The 19,755-nt window shown below is 39.7% G+C and overlaps 3 protein-coding genes across 42 annotated transcripts in view; 2 read left to right on the top strand and 1 right to left on the bottom strand.

Moving 5' to 3' along the window:
• Positions 1–749: 749 nt before the first annotated feature.
• LOC136430834 (cell growth-regulating nucleolar protein-like) lies at positions 750–8,488 on the top strand. 4 transcript variants are annotated; one of them, XM_066421865.1, is made up of 9 exons: positions 750–855; positions 1,380–1,518; positions 4,346–4,463; positions 4,613–4,720; positions 4,945–5,070; positions 5,310–5,718; positions 6,081–6,161; positions 6,464–6,549; positions 7,902–8,488. In XM_066421865.1, exons 2-9 carry the CDS (start codon positions 1,394–1,396, stop codon positions 8,037–8,039), a joined length of 1,191 nt encoding a protein of 396 aa, XP_066277962.1. In that variant the 5' UTR covers positions 750–855; positions 1,380–1,393; the 3' UTR covers positions 8,040–8,488. The 4 variants fall into 4 exon arrangements, with proteins under 4 accessions (XP_066277962.1, XP_066277960.1, XP_066277961.1 ...); XM_066421863.1 differs by having other exon boundaries at positions 6,081–6,173; XM_066421864.1 differs by having other exon boundaries at positions 5,310–5,724.
• A 274-nt stretch (positions 8,489–8,762) lies between these two features.
• Positions 8,763–16,493, bottom strand: LOC136430835 (EP300-interacting inhibitor of differentiation 3-like). Its single transcript, XM_066421866.1, has 11 exons — positions 15,957–16,493; positions 13,936–14,016; positions 13,524–13,654; positions 12,975–13,132; positions 12,663–12,762; positions 12,378–12,468; positions 12,081–12,181; positions 11,627–11,675; positions 10,920–11,008; positions 10,633–10,761; positions 8,763–10,298 (listed from the first exon to the last, which is right to left on the bottom strand). The coding sequence occupies exons 1-11, from the start codon at positions 16,174–16,176 to the stop codon at positions 10,275–10,277; spliced, it is 1,173 nt and encodes a 390-aa protein (XP_066277963.1). The 5' UTR covers positions 16,177–16,493; the 3' UTR covers positions 8,763–10,274.
• Positions 16,494–16,954: 461 nt separating this feature from the next.
• The window catches only part of LOC136430830 (microtubule-associated protein futsch-like), a 38,890-nt gene continuing 36,089 nt past the window's right edge, over positions 16,955–19,755 (top strand). For 29 of the 37 annotated variants that reach the window (XM_066421826.1, XM_066421840.1, XM_066421843.1 and 26 more), the window contains exon 1: positions 16,955–17,098. The gene's annotated coding sequence lies outside the window, so the exon portion shown is untranslated. The remainder of the gene's footprint in view (positions 17,099–19,755) is intronic. The other 8 variants (XM_066421860.1, XM_066421861.1, XM_066421856.1 and 5 more) reach the window with 1 other exon arrangement.

The following is a 19,755-nucleotide window of genomic DNA, read 5'->3' as shown; positions in this document are numbered from 1 at the left end:
GCCGTTGCTTGGCTGTCAGAATATATGAAAACAGCTAGAAATTGTTGACTTTTCGTCTTAGCCAAGAATACTAGTACATAAATTTGTTTTGCCACTGGTTCAATCTTTTCGTTTTAACAGTGACAAAGATTTAGCAGTGACAAAGGCTAACGTTACCATAATTGGGCTCCGGAACATCCTGTCAACACCCTATGAAATTGCTCAAAAATCCCTATCTATGGAAATTTAACTATTTTGAAAGTGAATACACTCTGTGACTGACAAGGTACAACCATGTATTTTGGTGAAGTTTGAGCCAACACAACCACAAGTTCATGAAGTTCAACCTGACAATGACTGCAACTTACTCAGTTTTGTCCTGGAAATCGAGGGTACCTAGGATACCTAGGACGTCGAGAATCCACCCGAACAAGTAAGACATATCAAAGTGGTCTGTAAAAGATCCTGGAGGTGCCGGGGCCTCTTAAATGCGAAGCAAGCGCTCTACCACTGAGCTACACCCCCACAATCGTGACAATGGCGTATTTCTTATAATCTGAATAAATTGGGTTGCCTTGATTGATATTTCTGTAGTGGGGGTGTTTGATTTTAAGAAATCTTAATATTAATCGTTATAGTCACATCCACCTATTAAGATAGCATTTTTAAGGCAACATCATTTAAGTTTGTCAATTAAGTCATTAAATGTAAAAATCAATCCTGATAAATTGTCATCCTTGGGAAGTTAAAATAACTCCTCACCCCTATCTTAAAGTGTTGAGTTCCAAGATGGTGGCGTAAGGAGTGCGAAAGTTCGGAAAGACATCTCGCTAGTTTTCTTTTGGTTGAAACTCAATTCAGTTGAGGAGGAACGGTGTAAGTGTGACGTGTTTAAGTTGACTTTTGAGCTGGGACATGATAATACAACTGTTGGTGCCTTTTTTTGGCTAATTGTTGAGAATAAAGCCGTCACTGTCTCTTAGAGGAGTGGGAGGGGGGCAGAGAGCGTGCACGCACAAGTGAAGCAGACATATACTATAGAAACGGCACAAAAGCTCGTGCATTTATTTTTTAATCATGAGAGACCACATAGGATAAGAAGCCGGCGAGACAAGCGGTGGTAAAGACGCGTGTGTATACGTACGCGTTGCACGTTGTCCATGGGCCATGGAGATCGTAGCTTGCTTTGCAACACGTGCATCTACTGTACTGAACCATGTTATGGCCAGTCCGATATGCAGTGGACCACTGCATATATATGATACTAACGTTAGTAGATGTTCTTGTAGCTTGTATAGCGGATATCTTTACCGGAACAATGCTGCATAGAAATGCTAGTATCCTGTATACTAACGTTATATACTAGTAAAATGAATCTGTGCTATTTCTTTTCGGTGCAGAATTCTGTTTTGTCATGGTGTTCTTCAACTGTAACGCCTGTGGGCAGACTGTGAAGAAAAACCAGGTGGAGAAACACTACCTGACTGCCTGTCGCAGCTGTGACATGTTGTCCTGTCTGGACTGTGGCAAAGACTTTTGGTAAGTGCCACACCCATTGTTCTAGTAAGTACCTACATTGTACATACTGCATGTCTGGTACTAGAAGCAGTATAGTAAATATGATTAGAGTACTGTGTAGCAGTCGTTACTGAGCCATCATAAGGGACGGTACGATGTTTAGCGGAGGGAGGGCCTGTGCGGGGGATGTTGGGTCAGAAAAAATTTCGCTGGCCCACCCCCGCCTGCTCAATTTTTTTCCCCTGGCTCTCCCCCCCAGCTAAAAAAATTTCCTTGGCTCTCCCCCCTTTCTTTAACATTAAAACTGCCCCCCAAACCATTGATATATATAAACAATGACACAAAACAGAGTGGGCGGAAGGTGGAAATTTCGTATGGAGGGGGGCAGGGGTAAGATAACGTTGTAGTAGACCGAATGATCAACATGCATTGCCCGGGAAAATTTTGAAATCTTGACCGTCAGAAACGCTATTTCCTTCATTTTGAGGGGAGAATTCTACTGGTAGACTATGCTTGGTGACATCTCCATTAGTGACAAAAAAAGAATCGGCAAAGAAAATTTAGCACAACAAAACTTTATTACGTATATATGTCCTACGAGGATAACTTCGGTCGGCAAAAATAAAACGAATGTGCCCTGTACTACTAGTATTAAAACATAATGAAGAATTTGACACCTTACTTTTAGAAAGAATGCCATAAAGACATTCTGGGGCTACATATGACGCTAAATTCAGTCAGTCTCTCTACGCTCTACCCTAAATTCTCAGTCAAAACTCACACACCTAGAGGCTGAACTCTTGCGTCAAAGCTGGTGATCGTCTTGGAGATAACTTGAAAAGCATCCTAACTTAGTTCTTTGCATTAAACGTATGAGTGATAATGACCAAGTCTAGACTAATGTTAGGTCACACACAATGACTTCTGTATCAAATGGAGTCTAACCTGTTTGTTAACTTATAATACGAGGCACTATTGAACTACGAACTTTCACAACTGAAATGGGAGGCCACATTTGAGCTGGTAAACACCACACTCCACAGCTTGCTTATGAATAAAAACCTTTGATGGCGGAAATTTCTATTTTCGTGTATTGAGAAATAATAATGTGACGTTATAAAGGGACCTATGCTATCACATACGTTTAAGTTCTGGCAACTCCACTCCAACGTATTTGAAGGAAGTACGGTCTTATTGCACAATGTAATGGCTCTACCAATGAAAACATGGTAAGCTAACATGCGCTCTTGTAAAAGACACTAATTTTGTGCCCCCGTGGCAGCATTAATCTGAATCGATATAGCAAATGCACTGACAGTGACTGTAATTTATAATCTGGCATGGTCGCGTCCATTACCTACCAAACCAATTACCCCACCCCATTCCTATATAATGTCCTTGCCCCACCTTGACACGTATATGTATTTTGCCACCCGATTAAACAACTTTTTTGTAACTTTTGAGCATAACATGTGGCAACTATAAACCCGAAGATACATTCAGTGCGAGAAAGCCTGTCAGAAAGCGTAGAAAACTGTTCTGGTCTTTTCAAAAGAGTTAGCAGCCATACACATGGCAGCACATGCCTTCTACTATGAAAAAAAGTGTTACTATTACATATATATAACTTTCTACATCGCAATGCAAAAGTTCCTCAGAGATCATCTAGAATTTGTACAGTAAATATGTTCCCACTCGTGAGGCACGAATCGGACGATAATGTTAGAGATATCTTAGTAGTGATGATCCGCCATGGTAAACTACTATTTACTTCTGCATGAAATGAAGTTGAACCTGTCTGGTCGCTCTGGAGCTTATTGTGACTCAAACTATTGGAATCTCGAAGTTTCACCTCTGACATGGGAGTGGCAATGAATAACAATGAACATCACAGCTTGGCCTTGAGTGAAGTAGACAGTGTAATGTGATTTTGGATGGTGCAACTGATAGTTATTTTTGAGCATTGGGTAAACAAGTACTAGAAGTACATGCATCATAGAGGGACCATCGTAAGATCTCGGGGTTATACACAGATGTAGTAGTAGTCACACGTCATCGATCGAGAGAGGCCCGTACCCAGGGTACTCTGATGTTCTTTGCTGAGCTCTTTGCTTGCGTTGCCTATCAGCACAATGCTCTAGGTACCACTGTATACTTAGGGGGATTTTAATAGGAAAATTTGTCACGGACATGATGACGCGAGGCGCTCGTTTGTGAATTGGACTATTTTGAAATCAGCCTACGCTTTACTTGTAATTTATGGATTACGCTTAATGTTGCATAAAGGTAACTGCCTGCTGTTTACGTAGAATGAAAGCGACCAATTACACATTTGTACGGGTTACGGCTAATGTACTGATTACGAATTAGGTTGATTTTGGGCGCCTGCCTATGGATTACGAAGACGAAAAACGCTGCATTACGCCTTAAGAAAAAGGGCATGCAGGCCCTCTTCTACACAATGTAGGTGAGTCCGCGGCCTTGCTTCCGGCGGCCCGGGTAAATTTTTACATCTTTACCCACTGAAACGCTATTTCCTGCATTTTGAGGGGCAAATGATGCTGGTAGACTTATGCTAAGGTACTGCTAACTCCGAGAAAAATTTCCTTGGCCCTCCCCCCAAGCCAATTTTTTTTCCTTGGCCCTCCCCCAGGCATCTTTTATTTTTCCTTGGCCCTACAAAACACCCCCCCACCCACTAAATTTCGTACTGTCCCTAAGGAATGACTAGGGTGAAGCTGAAGGTATTGTCACTCAAGTCCGCGATGTTTTCATTGAGAGTTGATACTGTTGATGTGTATGCACCATGCACACCAGCATGATTCTATCCCTGTGATCCAAACTACAGGGGAGATGACTACAAGAGTCATACACAGTGTATCAGTGAAGAAGACAAGTATGGAGGTAAGGGCGTCACAGGACACAGGATGACCAAAGGGGAGGCCAAGCAGGATGCCTGGTTAAAAGTATGTCAAATCTTACTACTTATGAAAACTGTAAACAAATGTCTTTTATGATTTCCAAAGTAACATTTTGCTATTTCTGCTCTTATTCCTTTGCTGATATTGGCTGTCTAAAAGGAAGTGGCAGAGCATTACCTGTTTTGTTTCTGTAGCAAGTCCAGAAGTCCATGAACGATGTCAATGCTTCTCCACAAGTAAGAAATCTGTGGGAGAGACTGTCAGGATATTCCAACATTCCCAGGAAAAAGGCCAAGTTTGAGGTTTGTGTTGGGCGAGGCTACTCCACTGTATAGCACTCACTAGTTGGACACTTTGGATAAAAGATTACAGACATTATCCATAACAAGCCTTGTATACATGTACTACCATGTAGCAGTAGCCATTGTTGATGAAACACAACATGGTCTTCATAAAGAAAATAAGCTCAGAATTCCCAGGCGTTACAAATTATTCAGATTTTTGAATGTCTTTTGAATTCTCACAGAATTTTGTGAAGAACAGCTTGCGGATCCACAACAACCACCTAGTAAGCCAGGTGTGGGAGGTGTTCTCTGCTGCTCAGCAACAACAGCAGAAGGAGCAGCAGCAGGACCAGGAGAAACAGAAGTTGGTCTGTGTGTGTGTTTGTGTTCTAAATTAGTTTGTTATATCACTGATTGACCAACATTTGTGTTTACCTGTACTCCAACCTGTCAAAGTTCCAGTCACCGACTGAGATGTTTGTTACGTTGAAATGTTGGATGAATTTGTTGGATAAAGTTGTTTGAACTGTTTACTGTGAACAGTTTGTTAACCCAAAGTAAGGCCACTTGAAAAACTAAACAATTTGATGTGACTTCCCCTTTTCAGGAATCAGAAGAACAAGAGAAAGAAGATGTTATTAAAGACCACTCAACTGAAGACAAACTCTTAGACAGTGATTCCAAAGAGGAAAGTGGCAAGATCAGTAAACGACAGAGGAAAGATGAGAGAAGACTGAAAGCCAACAAAAAAGAGAAAAAGGACAGGTCCAAGGAAAATGTTGATGGTGAGACACTTACAAAGCTAAAGAAGCAGAAGAGTAAGAAGACTGAAGAAATTCAGTTGGAAAATGGCACAGTAGAGAGAAGAGAGGATAAGAAAAAAATGAAGTCAACTGAAAATGAAGAGTGTCAACCAACGCAAGATGATGCCAGTGGTCCTCAAAAAGCCAAAAGGAAGAAGAGAAAGCAACAAGACGTTGAAGAAGATTCAAGCAAAGAAGAAGTTATGGAAAAGGGTACTAGTGAGTTGTTTTATGCAAATATGAACATTTAAGTCTATTATACACATGTACCCCGTTACTACAACTCCCTTTACCATGTGGGTGCTTGTTTGTAAATTGTGGCTGCCTTTTTGTTGTCCAAATGGTGTCAGACTTGCCCAGAAAGATGAGCATGAGTTTTGTTCGTCAAACTGTGAAAAGATGGTAGTTTGCATGTTACAGTCAGATCTTTGGATACCATGTAGGGGATAGTCATGGCTAAATTTTCTGTGTATTTCCAGTGTTGAAATGACATTTTATGAAGTCTTTCACATGATTTTGGGGTATCAAAACATTCAGCATGTGAAGATTTATATTTCTATATGCTTTCAATTTAGATACAGAGAATAGGGAGGAACAACCAAAGAAGAAAAAGTTGGATGAACCAGAGGAGGCTGTGGAACAAACAGCCAAACCAGGTATACTAGTAGGTCAGCAGGTTGATACAACACTAGTACAGCATGCCCATCCAATCTAACAGTTGAACTTTTCACACCTGAGAAGGCTGGGTAGTTTCAGGGAAACAGTCACAGATATATAGAGTGTGTAAAGATAAAATTCTTGCTGTAGGAAATATGCCAATAGCATGTCTGTGTAATTTAAACATTTTTTTTCAGAAATTGTTAACCTTTCACCTGATCATATAAGCAAAATGTAACTAATACATGATTACTGACTTGTGTATTTTGTTGTAATTTGAGGTTGTTTTTGCCCATTCGAGCTAAATTCCCATGGGAATCAGTGATTAGTACAGTACTTCTGAAGGCAGGTGACCATGAGCTGTCTGTCAAGAAACTGAAGAAAAAGGTATCAGCACATTCTTTGTACCATATGAGTGTGAAATCTTGAATGAAATTGCCGTAAAATGAATAACATTTTCTTGCAGCTCTTTGTGAAAGGCTATGTTATTTGAACAGACTCATGCTGGAATGGTGTTTGATCCAAAATGGGACTTGAACTGTATTCTTATGAAGGTTACTGTAATCGACATAATAAAAGTTTTTCAAGTTATTTCTGTACACAATATGAAGCATTCAACAGTGAGCAACTAATGATGATCGAAATCTTGTTGGTGGGTGCTTTATACTGTGTACAGAAATAAGGTGACTTTAACTTTACACAACAGGGCTCGAAATAGTGGGTGCATGTGCACCCGTGCGCACCCAAAATTGGAACTGTGCACCTAATTTTTGACTGTGGGTGCACCAGTGCACCTAGATAGTTTTGTAGGCAATAGGCCTTTGAAAAAAAGGTACTACTGTGCACTAGTTTACAGAATATTCTTAAAGGCACCCAGAGCATTTTATGAGGCTTGAAAACTGGAAATACTCTAGTTGCTGTAATCTTGATGACATTTATATTTAATGCCACTGTTTACCACATTTGCGTGCGGATTTCTTATCAAAAGTGCTCAAAAGCGGCACAAAAATAAGCTACATGGTGATATTTTAGTTTCACGCGCCTAGTGTAAATAGACCGATACCATAGCCCCACCCACCTCCGTCAAAACGTAGAAATGCAAAATTAATACATAAAAATGCAAATATGTGACGGACATGCAGTCACTCTCTCATTGGTCGAACCGCTAATTTGGATGGACAGTCAAGATCAGTCTATTTTGGGCTTGGATTTTCTATCAGTTCTCACCACACAACGACATCGTATCTTTGCTCCTTTAATGTTGATATGTAATGGTATAGTGTTATTGAAACTTACTATGTGTATGAATGACTAGAAATTTGAGTTTTTTATTCAAGTTTCAAGCCTCATAAAATGCTCTGGATGCCTTTAAAATGTATCAGAAAAAGTAATATAATTTGTAATAGTTGTACTTTATTTGATGTATAACTTGTTTTTTGAAATTTTGATGTTAGCTATAGAATCCCAGATTGAAGTTCTTGAGAGCGTTAAACTTTGTAATTATGTTTTGCTGGCATTCAACTTTATTTTGTGGTGCAACCAAAATTCTTTCTGTGCACCTAATTTTTTTAGTTGGGTGCACCAGTGCACCTATTTCCAAAAATGAATTTCGAGCCCTGCACAAAATGTACTTAAACCCTAACTCACCATCAGCCCTCCAAAAGGGAGAGAAAATAACAATTGTTTCTGCTTTGTTTACACATACATGTTCACTCATACTGTGTAACGCTCCAATGCAGGTGCTTGCTGAGTTCCATGCTCGGGGAGGGGATAGCAAGACAAGGACAGAGGAAAAATTGTTGGCAACTTTCCACAAGAAGATCAACAAGAACCCCAGGTTCAAGGTTATAAAAGATAGGGTCAAACTGGTCCAGTGATCTGTTTACTGAACATGTTAGTTAATGAACTTCTGGTTACATGATAGCTGATCACTGTTGGAGAAAACTGAAAGGAGTCTGCCAATTGATATAAGAGAGTGAGATAAGGGATTGATAGAAGGCAGCTAGGTAAAACATTTAATTTTGCCAGGTCCCACTAGATATAAGTTTATAACTATACAAGTGTGCAAGGTGCATTAGTACTCAATAGTATTGTAACTAAGTTGTTTTTAAAGCTGATTAAGTTTAAGTCCAGAATCCTTTTTGTAATGTTTAATTCAATTCTACTGAAGTAATTTGGTACAGCAGTACAGCCAATAGAGGGAACCAAACCCCATGTACACATATTGGTTGGAACTTAATTTTAATATTAGCATTATGTTGACGTCAGCTTTATACATGTATTCCAGTTTTCCCCGATAGAAATTAATAAAACATTGCAATTTTAAGATTTGACATTGTGGGACAGTTATGCGTGGGAGAATGTTGTCCCCGAGCCTAAGAGCTATATACCACTCAAAAATCATGACAATAGCATGTCCAGAACTCGAGATATCCAACCGGACACAAGACATGACCACACACCAAATTTCATGACAATCCATCCAAAGCTCCTTTTCTGGTAAATACATACATACAAATGCTACCAAAAACATAATCTTCTTGGCAAAGGTAATTACAGATAATGTTTGAATATAGAAGGAAACACTTTTCATGTCAGTATCAAATGATGCATAAAACTTTATTGCAACAGTTTGTTAGAAACTTACCAACTTAACATACAAATAATAGAAAATATGATTGAGACTTACCAGGATGCTTATCGTGAAACTATACTTAGTTATAAAGCAGTTGCATTAACTCTTTACCATATGTAGAACTTTATGCTTTGAACTAGAAATCTACTATTTTAATAGCATTAATAATATTAGTTAGTACAACAAATGTGAAAGTGTTAAGTAACTGAAGTAACTGACTGCTCCAAAATTTCCTGCAGAAATTGAAGGCCAAACGTTATCAAAAGGTGTAACAATTCAACAAGAAATAATCAACTATGTAAGAACATTTAAGTTATCAGAGAATTAGTAATAAAAAGATTGATGGGTTGAGTCACAATGACTGTCATACTATACTGCAACCTTGGAATGTTTCATTCTTTTTTCCTAACAAATACAGGAAATGAATGTTTTCCTGAAGATCTTATTAACATATGGCTGTAGTATAGACCTAGTAAGAGTGGGATCGAAACCAACATTAAAAAGATATTTAATTTGATAATCTTGGGCCCTATGGCCACTGCAATTACTGAAATGAAAGTTATTGCAGGAAGGTCTACAACATGTACCTGTAGTAGTGATTAGACCCATCCTTGTCCTATATTGCACTTTTCTGCATGTGCACATAATGCATATACATGTACTTTTCTGTCTTACTTCTCTCCACTTCTTTAAACCAGATTACTTAAAACTTCTTGCTGTCATAAAGATACTTTGCTGTTCAGTTGTTTTAAGTGAGAAGTATGCTCAACAGTAAACTTACTACTAAGACAGGTGACAAGGGCACCGCTAGCTGATAAGACTGACAAGATAATCTTATCACAATATCAACATCACTGTTGTTAATAGACAAGAATCATCAAATCAATGACTTGCTTAGTGACAAATGCATGGTTTTATGACTTATTCATTCTAGGCACACAAAATCTCCACAAGACTTTTCAACTTTCCAACATCTACCACAATTCCCTTCTGTGATAGTAACCCTGACCTTAGTACTAATCAAGTTTCCATTGTAAAATACAGTACATCAAAAATATTTCACTCTGGGATACAAATATACGTCGTACAAGTGACATCTTACATATAATGTATGTATTCAGATGGTACACCTAAGTAATGCAGTATTCATCCAACACATACAGCACATCATTGACTCTCTTTCCCAGCAGATGTCTGTTTGACGCTCCTATAGTGTTGCCAACTGGAAGTCTATAAACAGTGGCTTTGTTTTTACACATAAAAAAGACAACCTACTTGCTCCTTAGTCATCTAGAATGTAATGAAGTAAAGATGTTCCCCTAGTCATAAGCCAAATAGATATAACTTTCCTACATACATTTTTTTTTAAATTTAAAAGGCCAATCCAATGGAAAAAATAACTTTGGTTATCTCAAGAGGTAATGCGACTTTATCAAGGCACAGAGGTCCTTGCTTCTTTTGATATGCAATGTGAACATCATGGTCTCCTCCGCCTTGGTGTCTGCAAAGAAGAAGATATGTCATCAAAAGGAAAGGCAATGACTTAAGGACTGGTAGCATGTCTTCCCCAAATTTTTAAGGGTTTTGACTCACCTTTCTTTGTTTCAACATATCAAGATACCCTGTTGGATTAGTTTCCATGTTGAGAAAATTTATGAAACAACATCTCTAATTTGGAGATTACCATTAGATTTCCTATACCATTCAGGCAAACATGCACCCTAAAGAAGTCTACATTCATTCCTATCCATCAACAGATCTGTACAGATACTTGTGGTAAGACATGTTTGACTGTATCATGTGCCTGCAAATGTCTGATGTCAGAGCAGACTTACTGGTCCATCCTCCTCATCTGAGCTGGTGTGGCCATTCTGTACCCCGCTGCCGCTGGGCCCATCAGGCTTCTCCACATCCACTCTTCTCGGGAAAGCTCTGGAACTGATCTGGAACTCCTTCTTTATGCGCTGCAACATTATGATGCATTGAATTATAGCCATGTTCAGCTTATCCCTGGCTTAAGAAGCATATATCACTACAACTCTTAACGTCTTCAACCGAGTAACCCAAAGTTTTAAAAAAACACCGAGCAACTTTCACATAGTAGCCTAACAAGGTAACGCACCTTCCAGTCGTTCACGGTGAGGGATACGACTACCTGGTTCTGCTCCACCCTGTCGTGTGACTCTGCTTCCACATACGGCTCTGCAGGTTCTACACAATATACCACATACATCTTCAGACTTTATACAGAAACGAGGGTCATGTTATTCACATTAATAAGAAATCTACTTTAAATGCAGAAATGTTCACTGTGGTTTTATCTTCAAGGTTTTTGCAGTAAGCCATTTGCCGCGAACTTAAAACCACCGCAAAATTTTTTGCCCTCCTACCTCTTTGTCAACCATTGTCTCAAATGCAAACTTAAAATCACTGCGAACACTCAATTTTCTCCCTATCACAAAATTAAAACCATGGAAACTTAAATGCATTTACAGTATTTACTTGAAAATTCATCTATGTTGGTAGAAGTCAATCCTTGACAAAGACTAGAGCTTATCAGTCGAAAATTTGGGTAAGTCCAATTTTGGTGTTGGCAAAGTACAGTTTAACTCTGATCCAGAAAAATCCCTTTGAAGAATATCTTAAGCATGTGATATCTAATGAATGTTAGGGATAGTTCAAAATGTCAACATGTTAGATCCATACAACATGTACATTGCAAGGTTAGTTCATCAGGAGCAGTAAAGTTGCATAAAGTAAGCTCCCAGTGCAGTTCAAAAGGAAATGGCAATATGCTTTGACCATAAAATCTAACATGGACTTTCCTACCTATCACTGGCAGGTTATCATCATTTAGATATATTCGGGCATGACCGTCCTGTAAGAAAAAAAGCAGACTTTCTGGGTTACACCAAATACTTCAAATGAACTTGTTATGACTGTGTAACAACGCATTTCTCCGTACTCATACGTGTTTGTGTGTGTGTGTGTGTGTGTGTGTGTATGTATGTGCTTGTGTGTGTGCAAGCAAAAAGCATCAGACACATAGAGATCTTCAAATCAAACGTTGAAGCTTTACACCCGAACCCTAGCCTGGCCAGCCAGTCCTGTAACCGCCAGTAACCTCCGACCGAGAGCTTGTGTAAATACAGGCTAACCCGAACCCCACGTTTTTAATGCAGTTTGTAGTCTTTAAAAGATATGAACCATCAACCTATGCCTTGCAAACAAAAACATTGCCATACGTGGTAGACATGGTAAAAAGCCCAGTTGGCTTGCTTACTTTGACAAGAAAGGATAGGTAGAAAATGTTCTCCACAGTTCGCCCAAATGATGCTGGATCCATTACAAACTCAAAATAGTCAATGGGATCCACATTGCCATCTGAAAGGAGATAGACAGTTTTTTACTACTTTCACGTATCCAACAATGCTGTGCTTTATGGTAAGAATTACATCAATGGTGAATACACAAGTTACTCAAGCTACTGGATTTTTGAAATGGCAAACAAGCATTGCTACTATTGCTCCATGGGTAAAAAAAAATACTTGTACAACAAGGAAGCTGACAATAATCTCACCCTCATCTATGGTGAGAGTCCTCAGGGCCTTATTAATGAACTCCACCTCTTCTGTGGTTACCTCCCTTGTGTTCTCATCAGAATTTGTCACCTGTTACATGAAAGGTAGATTAAGTACTGAAGTGGAAAGGCAATAACACCCTTAGAGCTAAAGAATACTATTAAATGTGCATGGTGCAACAAAAACATAACCAGTCATCATCAGTGTATCAATGATTTTACACAGACTGAAATGTCTATGATGATATCAGTTCCAAAACGCTCAATGTTATACTGGCACTTCACCTGTTTGGGGACGATTTTGGGACCAATTGACTTATTTGCATCCTTTCTATTCAGCTTCCTGGATTCACGAGCCTTGGCCTCGCGGTTAAAGGATCCATACCTGAGGGCAACAAGAACAGTTCTGAATCTTTCATAAAAGTAAATGTTTGAACTAGATAAGCTTTTTCATAACATTCTCAACACTTCATATCTCATCACATTAAGAGTCACAGAATTCCAATATTTTGGTCTAACAAGACATTTCCCTAGCAACACAAGGATTACCAAATTGATACCGGTAACCCAAGGAAAAGACTTTAAAGGAAGACATACAGAAAGTGGAATGCCGGTGCTCTATTGAAGTATCTCCTGGCATCATCTCCCAGTTTATCCCAACCAGCAGCGGGTATCCTGACGGCCCGTCTCCTGCCCTCATCATCATCTTCATCTTGGTCCTCGGGGATTGATCGTCTGCCAGTCATGAAGCTCACCTGAAAAATCAAACAGGGGAGAGCACAAAAAGATCAGGCACCTTGCTGTTTACAAAAAATACTGCAATGAATTATATGTACATGTATTGAGATATGTTACATTTGTACTTTCATGTTTATGTTCCATAAAGGCATCAGTACGGTATAGTATATGACTATCAAGAACTGAACTTCAAAAAAACACCACGCACACTCCATTTTCCCCTTACATTGAAATCACTAGCAAATGAACACAAACTTAAATATGTTTACAGTATAGCATTCTGCCAAAGTGGAATTGTAGTAAACTTTAATACACTAGTATCGTACAATCCAGTAATTTTACCAGTAACCCCTAAAGCATGCTACTCTCTTGACATAATATGAAATGCAGAGGCAACAGGATACAAACCAGTTTATCTGCAAACACATGAGGCTCGAATGTTACAAAGTCTGTGTGGAGTTGACTGGCCTTCTGATTACCCAACGTTGATGCCAGCACCAGGAACTGGGAGTCCAAGGCTGCCTCCCTGGTCATTTTAACTAATGAGGAATACAACATTAAACTTGACATACAGATTGAAGAGTTTTAAATACAGACGACGACATGAATGCAAATGTTAAACTGATGTCAATCACAGAAAATTGATTGAAATTTTGCATACTTACATTACTACATCTGAAGTTTGACAGTATGTATTCTAACATAAACAATCATGACTTTATTGTTACATAACATTCAACGTCCTTAGCCATTAGGTGCCAAACTTGTGCATGTTGCCATTAGATTGATAAAGGTAAATCGTATTTCTGTTCGAACTCACCATTTTTGAAGAGTCCATTGGCTTTGTTTAGCATGTCATTCAGACCCTTGGATTCAGGTCTAATCAGGTCCAGTCTGTTCTCTGTGGCAGGAAAGAATCAAACAACCTGAGTTATTCTACACAGATTTGTGGAAACAGCTGGGAGTAGTGTTTTCTAAAAGAATAGGAATGTTTGACCACTGCAGCATTTAAAGTTGGTTAGATAGATTTGAAGTTCAACTGACTCAAATGTAGAAAGACCAGTTGAATTCTTCCCTTTTGTCACTGACGAAATACAGCTGTCTAAAACGTCTGTTTCAAAATTTTATTCAGTTGCTTGTCATGTGCTATATTTTATTACCTGGACGTCTAACCTTCATCAACATAATTGAATGGATGCTTTACAGCCTTTGGCACATATGTATGTAGAACTATCAGATAGATCTATATTCACTGACTACTGACCATCTTTTTTTCACCTTTTTACGCTACTGTATCTGTTTGTTCCCTTGAAATTAGCCTTCGGGCATGAGTTTGGGAACGAAGACTGTGTAAGTCTGTTTCAAGGGTCTGTTCTTGTTCTTGTAATTCGGCTAGTGGAGAGTGGGGGCTGGTGGATCGTCGGGGCCAGCGGGAGAGCGGGGCCGGTAAAGGTTACTAAAGCTCGGGCATGAGGCAGGCGTTGGGTAACCGAACACACGGTCTGGCTCCCAGGGTAGATAACCATGGGCCATTGGATCATTGAATATGTATATCCACCATCAGTTGTGGTGTGTTGCCAACATTATGTTTTCGAAGGATCCAAGCCACAAGCAACATATTAAATGTAAGGATGTAGATGAGAAGGTTTGCAAAATTTTGATGTTTAAAAAAATCATGTTGATGAAAAGAAATGATGTTTGAACTTGGAGGCTGCTCTGTTGCTACAACATGAAAACAATATTATACCCCGTTCATACTAAATCACGCAAATCGCCCGAATCGCTGAAATTCCCGAAATCGCATTGATGTGGCTTAGTATGAACGCTCCAAATTGCATTTGAAATCGCCCAAAGCGCATTGCAGCGAAACTACCTCCGGAGGTGGTTCACTTGCGATTTGCCCGCATTCCGACTTAGTATGAACGCTCGAAATCGGCTTGATGCGCATTGGGCGCATTACTTTGTATATTGACGCGGTTATGGGTTAAGGGGTCATCTGCAAATTCAGTCTTTCCGCTCATTATACGATGTTCATCTACCTCCTAGCTTGTTGGAATATTACGCCGAATGCGGCGGAAACATGTCAGAATCGGACGGCGATTTTGGCGTTTGGAATGACGAAAACGCATGTACTGATTGCCATCTTCAGGGATGTGGGGATTCAGAAGAAACTCAAGGGATCCCACCGAAACCAGAGCGTGTACGCTGAAGTGCCGACTGCCTGAGTTGGCCAAATACGCAAAAACATGGAAGTAATGCCGCACTATTAAAGGTGAAAAACCTCAAGATGAAGTACACAAGAAGGTCATTGAACACAACAGTAAGAGTGGTGACAAATCGAATAACGTGTCCGCCGTTGATCAAGCTGTTGGACGCGATTTTACAACTCGCGCTCATTCGACCCCTGGTGTGAAGGAATGCGACTCAGGGCGATTTCGGCGATTAGAGCGATTTGCGCGATTTAGTAAGGACGGGGTCTTAGCAATAGCAGCTAGCAGTATGTCTTCATTACACCAAGGAGGTAAACCTCCTTGATTACACCAAGGAGGTTTAATCAAATGATTTTATTCTAAAGGTCTTCAGTCATTAATCTCATTGGTCACACATCTTTCTGGATATTTCGAAAATAGGGCAAACTTCCACTCTGAAATCATGTAGTAACATATTTTGCTATGTTAGGCATGTGTTATTCATTACCATGCTAATTGATCACTGTCAAGATGACAGACAGAACCGACAACACCCTAGTGTTCAAAGACACAGTGACCTATTTATCATAACAATGTAAACTGGGGTTTCATCTATTGTGTTTTAAATTTTTGAACAATATACAGTACGTACTCTGAGTTTCATTGATGAGCGTCCTGTACTTGTGCCTGAGCTGCCTCCTGTCGGGCATGTCCGCCTCGCTCCCGCCGGGCGGGGACGCCAGGGCCCCCTCCTGCTCCCCCAGTCCGTCCGGCTCTCCCTCCCCGGCCGCAGAGTCGCCGTTCTCCGCCGCGTCGTCCCGCGGCTCCCTGTCAGCCTGCCCACCTGACCGTGACCTTCCTGTGCCCGGCATTGTTTTGTCCGCAAACGTGTGGATCGTCGACAATAACAGAAGTGCAGGCCAGAAAAGACGGAAGCGTAAGCTTGAAGCGTAAGCTTGAAGATGCTTGTCTGGCTTGAGAACGTTAGTCTGGCTGTCTCCAAGGTCACGTTCTGATGACCGATCTATCCTGACTCTATCACCTAAAACCTCCCAAATTTAACAAACTTGACAGACTATGAACGCAACGCTACAGAAACGATGTGTCCTGGACTGACCACCCAGGAAAGTTTTCGCGCCGCAACTCAAATGAAGTGCGCATGCCCGGTGCAACGCCACAGTGTCGTCTGCAAGCGGCGATCTGACTGGATCCCCGTCAATGGCGGGAACCGGGCGGGCGGGGACAAAACTCTGAAAAATATCAACAACTTGCTTCAAATAAACAGAAAAAATAACCAAAATCAATCAAAAGATGATAAATGCACACGTATGTCCTAAAATGATAGTTGGTCTATTGAAACTATTGGGTACAAAGTAGAAATTCTGCATTGAATATTAGATTTCCCGCCAAATTCTCAATACCAACTAAACCAATCATGCATTGCCTTATGGCAACACGTTCAGCGATTGATTGACGTGTCCTAATATTTATCAACATTTCCCTCAACACTACAGATATGATGATAACAGAATCATTCCTTATCACATATTCATATTAACGATAAATCTTTGATATTTTTCGTTCCCAAATTTTCACCTTCGTTAGATCTAATTTCTCCCCAGGATGCATTGCGAAGGGGATGATCTCAACCTGCGCTGTAGAATGCGCAGAGCACGAATTTGCGCAACCCTAAAGTAACGGCCATGAAATTCAAAATTTCTCCTAACGTTGTTGGACGGTCGGAAATTTTCTCAGATTGCGAGCTTGTCGGACGTGTTTTCGCCGTGGTAGAAGGTAAGCAAGGCCCGTTTCGAGCCCAACACACGTGTGACTGTAGGAGAAGTGCGCCGCTTGCCAGGTTTTTAGGTTGGGTTGGTGATTTTGACAGAAACCTTCAACAGTTGAGAAACCAGTCTGTTCTCCCTACAGACTGACCCCAGCCCCATATGACCAATTCCGCTCATTTATTTTCTTCATATGGGAGCCGACTGTCATAACGATGTGAATGGATGTTTCACTTGTTGGTATTACTTAGTAAATCCTGCAGGTGTTTTGTATTTGCAGCCTGGGGTGTTTTTGCTGAAGTGACGAATTTTCGGGATGTTTTGACATTTGATTCTGAAGTTGGGTCCAGATGTTATGTCCCACGTCTGTGCCGGATGAGGTCGAGCGGGGTCAACTATTGCACAAGCAAATATATCTTCTGGTCAGATTGAAATACGCCACAATGTTGGCCTTTTCACAACCTGTGACTCGTTTGCTCTTGGTATTTTTGTCAGATTTGTAGCTCAAGCCCAACAGCATACATACCTGTCTGTCGATAAATGAAGTGTAAATAATATGTGATATGAAAATTTTGACAGGTACACAACCACTCATTTATGGCTCGTGTAGAAGTAGAGCTACTAGACTTGGAACTCACTGAAACTGTATTTGTTGTGTGTAAAATGTAATGAACGGCTGTGGATGTGATTGAGGGCACACCGTACAAATATGCAGTTATCTGACACAGTTATAACACTTTCTCCTGTTTGTCTACAGTCTAAAATACACCAGTGGGAGGAACCTATCTCTTGCTTTCATATACATGTACAGTATAACAAAAATGTGAATACTAAAGTTCTAATTCCAATAACATTCATTACTTTAAGTCACTTAAATGTTACAATGTCATTCAATGTACTGCATTGTCATCACAGTACATGTGTGCTAAAGTAGACATTCATGATGTGTATGGCAATATCATTCACAAGTGGGTTAAAATGATATACTAGTAATATGTCACATTCTAATAGACTAATATGGCTTCCATCCAACATAACCAGGATATCATTCAGGAATATAACCCAATCATGAAAGCCAGACAATATTGATTATTTCATTACAATAATTAATATACCACTGGCTAGTTGTAGCCTACACTACAGATTCCAGTATACCTGTAATCGTAAACTTAGTTGAGTGTTTCTGGCCTCCGCGACAATAGCATCAACTGGCTGAATTAGCTTTATTGACCTAAGTCCTTCTATCACAGATAATTCTTCTATTTCTGAAACACATTTATCACTTGGAGACAGTCTCCAGGAAAATGTAATTATGTGATGGAATCATGTGTAATGGTGAGGTCGTGATGTACTTGACCCAGTGTAGAAAATACCCCTGTACTAGAATGGTTTAAGGTTTAGGTGGTGGATCATAAAGATAGCTGGTTTGTCCATGGGAATTTCCAAAGGGCAAACGTGTACAGATAAGGTTTTTTCTCCACCATTTGCATGCCTCCTTTGTCCATCCTTTTAAAGAGCACTGTAGGCATTTAAGCCCAATATAGTACTTGCCAATTTCTAAATCAAGATTGGCCTTGACCCACATTGCATTTTGGCATTGCGTTTGAAGTTGCAATTATAGTGTATTATGTGGAATGCAATTATTGATGGAAGTGTCCCGTTCATTATCTGATGATGATGTTTGAAAACGTTTCATTCCTGTATTTGTGCAGATTGAAAATCTAGAAAATGAGAAGCAGACAAATGGAAGCCAATAAACTTAATTGATATGGTTTTATAATAGTTATATTTAAATGCAGTAACATACAGTCTCTATCCACCATGTTTCTGTGAATGTCACCCCTGAATTGATAAAATGACATCATAGGGCATGCAGGGTCACCCACTTAATGATCTATTTATAAGTCCCATGGGATATGATCTGTTTACTATATGTTCCTTTGTACTGTAAACTGTTTTCTAAGAGGTGTTGATACATGTACAATATTATTTGGCTCTACTACCGCCACTAGACTAGAATGGATTGACCTACAAATTGCAGGTCAGTAATGCACCCTGGTAAATTGACTTTTGTAAAATATAGCTTGTCTAATCTGCTTGCCAGCTCAAAATTGCTTAGATTGAATCTTGTGGAATTAGGTATTTTACAGTAGATCATGAAAATGATATGGAACTATAATGGAAGACACATGATATACAAAATATCACCCAATTTTGATATTGGCAAGGTCCAGCAAACATGTATGACAGGCATTTGTGTGTGTGAACAAAATATTGTATATGTCACAGGACAGATTGGAATCCAGTACAATCTGGAACTGTCCTAATAAAATATTGTATACATGACTTGCTTTGACAATACAATTGGTTATACATGTACATGTAGGTAGGCTGGAATAGAAAAGAAATGATTCTGAACTGAAACTGATGAAGTAGATGTATTCCTGGAAGACATAGGGATCAAGGTTTCATGTAGATGGAGACGTGGGCACACATGCATGTGACAGGAAACACATGATACTGTATATCAAGATGATGTGGAGGATGTCCATTTTGCATGTAATCCAGCCTGCTTCTACTTTCTCATGGTATTATTATACAAAGTGCCACCTGCCTTTGCGAATCTTGTTAGCTCTTTTGTATTCAAGACTAGACTAGGAGTATGAA

This window comes from Branchiostoma lanceolatum, chromosome 3 (assembly GCF_035083965.1).
Source record: "Branchiostoma lanceolatum isolate klBraLanc5 chromosome 3, klBraLanc5.hap2, whole genome shotgun sequence".
Lineage (NCBI taxonomy): Eukaryota > Metazoa > Chordata > Leptocardii > Amphioxiformes > Branchiostomatidae > Branchiostoma > Branchiostoma lanceolatum.
This window is presented reverse-complemented; position numbering and strand designations above follow the sequence as displayed.

What these genes read in the sequence shown, in the direction of transcription:
- LOC136430834 (XM_066421862.1), top strand. Translation starts at nt 1,394, where the DNA reads ATGGTGTTCTTCAACTGTAACGCCTGTGGGCAGACTGTGAAGAAAAAC. An exon ending in GGAAAAAGGCCAAGTTTGAG is followed by an intron (nt 4,721 to 4,944) that starts GTTTGTGTTGGG and finishes GAATTCTCACAG; the next exon opens with AATTTTGTGAAGAACAGCTT. An exon ending in CAAACCAGGTATACTAGTAG is followed by an intron (nt 6,174 to 6,463) that starts GTCAGCAGGTTG and finishes TGCCCATTCGAG; the next exon opens with CTAAATTCCCATGGGAATCA.
- LOC136430835 (XM_066421866.1), bottom strand. Translation starts at nt 16,176, where the DNA reads ATGCCGGGCACAGGAAGGTCACGGTCAGGTGGGCAGGCTGACAGGGAG. An exon ending in CAATGGACTCTTCAAAAATG is followed by an intron (nt 13,655 to 13,935) that starts GTGAGTTCGAAC and finishes ATTCCTCATTAG; the next exon opens with TTAAAATGACCAGGGAGGCA. An exon ending in CAGATGAGGAGGATGGACCA is followed by an intron (nt 10,299 to 10,632) that starts GTAAGTCTGCTC and finishes TCTTCTTTGCAG; the next exon opens with ACACCAAGGCGGAGGAGACC.